The following is a 5,000-nucleotide window of genomic DNA, read 5'->3' as shown; positions in this document are numbered from 1 at the left end:
GCGTGTGTGTCTGTCTGTGCGTGTGTGTCTGTCTGTCTGTGCGTGCTTGTGTGTGTGTGTGTGTGTGTGTGTGTGTGCCTGCGTGCGTGCGTGCGTGTGTGCCTGCGTGTGTGTGTGTGTGCGTGTGTGTGTGTGCGTGTGCGTGTGCGTGTGCGTGTGCGTGTGCGTGTGCGTGTGCGTGTGTGTGTGTGTGTGTGCGTGCGTGTGTCAGGCACGTGGCGGGTCTGAATGCGGGCCGGGCGCGCAGCATCGCTGAGTGGCGGGAGAAGAGCGGGCCCTTCCAGAACCGCCAGCAGCTGCAGGGGGTCAAGGGTCTGGGCCCCAAGAGCTTCCAGCAGTGCGCAGGCTTCATCCGCATCAACCCCGAGACTGCCGTCAGGGCACACAGGTACCTCACACACCTCATACAGGTACCTCACTCACCTCATACAGTCACACACCTCATACACCTAATACAGGTACCTCACACACCTCATACACCTCATACAGTCACACACCTCATACACCTCATACAGGTACCTCACACACCTCATACACCTCATACAGGTACCTCACACAGGTACCTCATACACCTCATACAGGTACCTCACACACCTCATACAGGTACCTCACACACCTCATACACCTCATACAGTCACACACCTCATACACCTCATACAGGTACCTCACACACCTCATACAGGTACCTCACACACCTCATACACCTCATACAGGTACCTCACACACCTCATACAGGTACCTCACACACCTCATACAGGTACCTCACACACCTCATACACCTCATACAGTCACACACCTCATACACCTCATACAGGTACCTCACACACCTCATACACCTCATAGAGGTACCTCACACACCTCATACAGGTACCTCACACACCTCATACACCTCACACAGGTACCTCACACACCTCATACACCTCACACAGGTACCTCACACACCTCATACACCTCATACAGGTACCTCACACACCTCATACAGGTACCTCACACACCTCATACACCTCATACAGGTACCTCACACACCTCATACACCTCACACAGGTACCTCACACACCTCACACAGGTACTTCACACACCTCACACAGGTACCTCACACAGGTACCTCACACACCTCATACACCTCACACAGGTACCTCACACACCTCACACAGGTACCTCACACACCTCATACACCTCATACAGTCATACACCTCATACAGGTACCTCACACACCTCATACACCTCACACACCTCATACAGGTACCTCACACACCTCATACAGGTACCTCACACACCTCATACACCTCATACAGGTACCTCACACACCTCATACACCTCACACAGGTACCTCACACAGGTACCTCACACACCTCATACACCTCACACAGGTACCTCACACACCTCACACAGGTACCTCACACACCTCATACACCTCACACAGGTACCTCACACACCTCATACACCTCACACAGGTACTTCACACACCTCACACAGGTACCTCACACACCTCATACACCTCACACAGGTACCTCACACACCTCACACAGGTACCTCACACACCTCATACGCCTCACACACCTCACACAGGTACCTTACACACCTCACACAGGAACCTCACACAGGTACCTCACCACCACACACATCTCACACAGGTACCTCACACACCTCACACAGACACCTCACACAGGTACCTCACCCACCTCATCCAGTTCTTTTATGTTTGAATCATAGACGGTGTGACTGGTGTGGCGTTGCTATGGTGTTTGTTTTTGTTTAGTGATGACAACCCGGCTGCTGAGAAGCCATTGGCCAAGAAGGGGAAAGGGAAAGCCAGCCAGCCAATCAGTGATCAGCTCAACCCTCTTGACCAGACGTGCATTCATCCAGAGTCATACAGCATTGCCATGAAGTAAGCCCACACACACACACACACACCACACACACACACACACACACACACACACCACACAATCACACACACACACACACACACCACACAATCACACACACACACACCACACAATCACACACACACACACCACACAATCACACACACACACACACACACACACACACACACACACACACACACACTCCGGCACATTCTAACAAACCCAGACATGCTTTTCATTACAACAGGATAGGGCCTCAGCTGCAAGTGTCAGTGTGTGTGTGTGTGTGAGTATGTCAGTGTTTGTGTGTGTGTGTATGTGTGAGTATGTCAGTGTGTATGTGTGTGTGAGTATGTCAGTGTGTGTGTGTGAGTATGTCATAGTTTGTGTGTGTATGTGTGGGTATGTCAGTGTGTGTGTGTGTGTGTGTGTGTGTGTGTGAGTATGTCAGTGTTGTGTGTGTGAGTATGTCAGTGTTTGTGTGTGTATGTGTGAGTATGTCAGTGTGTGTGTGTGTGTGAGTATGTCAGTTTTGTGTGTGTATGTGTGAGTATGTCAGTGTGTGTGTGTGTGTGTGTGTGAGTATGTCAGTGTTTGTGTGTGTATGTGTGAGTATGTCAGTGTTTGTGTGTGTGTGTGTGTGAGTATGTCAGTGTGTGTGTGTGAGTATGTCAGTGTTTGTGTGTGTGTGAGTATGTCAGTGTGTGTGTGTGTGTGAATGTGTGAGTATGTCAGTGTGTGTGTGGGTATGTCAGTATGTGTGTGTGAGTATGTCAGTGTTTGTGTGTGTATGTGTGAGTATGTCAGTGTGTGTGTGTGAGTATGTCAGTGTTTGTGTGTGTATGTGTGAGTATGTCAGTGTTTGTGTGTGTATGTGTGAGTATGTCAGTGTTTGTGTGTGTGTGTGTGTGTATGTGTGTTTGTGTAAGTATGTCAGTGTGTGTGTGTGTGTATGAGGGAGAGGTGAGGTAGAAACATCTGTCTTTGTGTAACACACATGACGGCCTCTCTACCTCTAAGTGTGTGTGTGTAAAAGTAGTGGAGTGTGTGTTAAATGCGAGAGTGTGGTAGTGTGGATAGATATATGGCACATGATATGAGGTTGTTTTAGTAATGACTGTTAGCACCATAACTGCCACAGCACACTGACGTGTGTGTGTGTGCGTGTGTGTGTATGCGTGCGTGCCTGCTCGGACCGCACAGCTGCTATTATGACTACCTCAGCGTTCCACTTGTTACACTTCACACACACACACATTCCAGCATTAACACCAAATACATACACATGTACATTCACACACATTCATATTGATTCATACACACACACACACACACACACACACACACACACACATACTCTTAACTTCAGCATAAGGTGAACACAGACATGCTTTAGTGTGCTTACACACTCTTGATATGTTTCAGTTATGCTAGCATTAACACACACACACACACACACACACACACACACACACACACAGAGTAGTTGGGTGTGTTGCAACACCCAGGTCTTGTCACATGATTGTGGGAGCAGTCGGTGCCATATGTTGTGTCAGTCCAGTCCAGCAGGGTTCTGGCCAGTTCACATGGGCTCGGCCTGCTGCAGTATATCACCGTGGACGGGGCTCAGGGCTCAGGCCTCAGGGCCTCGGGCCTCTCCGCTGAACAACAGCGGCTCTTCTTACTGGAGCAGTTGTGCGCCTCAGTCACCGCCTGCATGGGAGAGGGTCAGCGCAGCTATCTCAGGCATCGCAGCTATTCAAAGGGGGAAAGAAGCCATAAGTCATTATGTCCCATGCATAATGCATTAGAACACGCTCCTCAGGGGCTCACAATGATCGCCTTTCTAATCTAGATTTATTTATTTGGGAAGATACTCTGTCACTTCAACTTATGTGTGTGTGCGTTTATTTAATTAGGAAGACACTTTGTCACTTCAACTGATCATTATTGACAGCCCAGCCTCATATTCACTCATGTACCTGTTTAAAATTGTTTACTATTTTGTAGACCTTTTTCTGCTAATTAATTCAGTTCATGTCAAACTCCATAAAGTATATTCTGAGTACATTTAAAGCATTCTGTTTATACCATGCCTATGTGGGTGTATTTGTTAATGGTTTGGGTAAAATTAGTCATGTGTGTGTGTGTCAGGGGTCAGAGGTTTAATAATTTCACTTATGAATGTAGAGGTGCACAATCCAGAAAATGTCACAATTCAATTCTAAATCGATTTTCGATTCAAAAATGATTCTCGATTCAAAAAACGATTCGCAATATATTGTTACTTTTCCCATATGATTGCAGTAGACATACAATTTAAAAGAAAAGAAACACAGCAAATTAAATATAAATTAATACTACTCAGTGTCAGCTTTGAGTAAGATTTATTGTTTTCATTCTGTCCACTCATAAGAATGGCGAACATTAAGTTATCATTTTGACTACATTATTTACTATAGGCCTACTTGATGATAATATATAGCCTGCCCCCTAACAGTGCCCTGGGCCAATGTACAAAATAGGGAATCACGTAATAGCCATCTGATATTGATGCTGATTGAAGAGGATGAAGCTTGAAGGTTGTTGATATTTCAGTTGAAAATGGAATCAAATTACACCTCTCCCTCTCCTCCCAAAGTAACACTGTTGGTCCTAGCCTACACCTCTCCTCCTTCATAGTAAGTAGAATGGTAGGCCCTAACTGTTTTTATACTGCACCAGGATTGTGTAGTTTTAGAAGTTTTACAAGCACACACACTAAATGGAGTGCTAGGATTAAAATGCAGACTGCGCCTTTAAATATGGGACTTTTGATCTATCAGCACAATGCTACAGAAGGCTGTTTTCACTCAAATGCAGCTCAATGTTACATGCAAGACTGATGTTTACCGAGCATGCCAAAGTTTTTTTTTTTTTTTTTTTTTTTTTTTTTTAACTCTTAGCACTGTTACTATACGTTTTCTCATGATGATATAGAAGGCCCTCCCCAAAATATGTTTTGGATGACGCCTGGTTCACAGAGGTGAAGGGCTGGACAAACACGAAATTGCAAGCTATTTAGTAGGCCTACGCCTAAACAGGCTTTGTTGTTGAAAACCAGTAGTCTGCCACAGCTAACTTTAA

General features: G+C 46.2%; 1 protein-coding gene across 1 annotated transcript in view; it reads left to right on the top strand.

The window, feature by feature from the left end:
* Positions 1 to 5,000, top strand: part of srbd1 (S1 RNA binding domain 1) — a 133,343-nt gene that overhangs the window by 106,757 nt on the left and 21,586 nt on the right. Inside the window, exons 18-19 of the mRNA XM_076286254.1 lie at positions 212 to 388; positions 1,760 to 1,891. Coding sequence (XP_076142369.1) covers positions 212 to 388; positions 1,760 to 1,891 — 309 coding nt within the window. The remainder of the gene's footprint in view (positions 1 to 211; positions 389 to 1,759; positions 1,892 to 5,000) is intronic.

Source organism: Alosa pseudoharengus, unplaced genomic scaffold (genome assembly GCF_046254945.1).
Source record: "Alosa pseudoharengus isolate Yale_2024_CS ecotype anadromous, Long Island Sound unplaced genomic scaffold, YU_APseudo_1.1 YU_APseudo_1.1_scf_15, whole genome shotgun sequence".
NCBI lineage: Eukaryota > Metazoa > Chordata > Actinopteri > Clupeiformes > Clupeidae > Alosa > Alosa pseudoharengus.
Note: the sequence above shows the minus strand (reverse complement) of the source record. Positions and strands in the feature narration are given on the sequence as shown.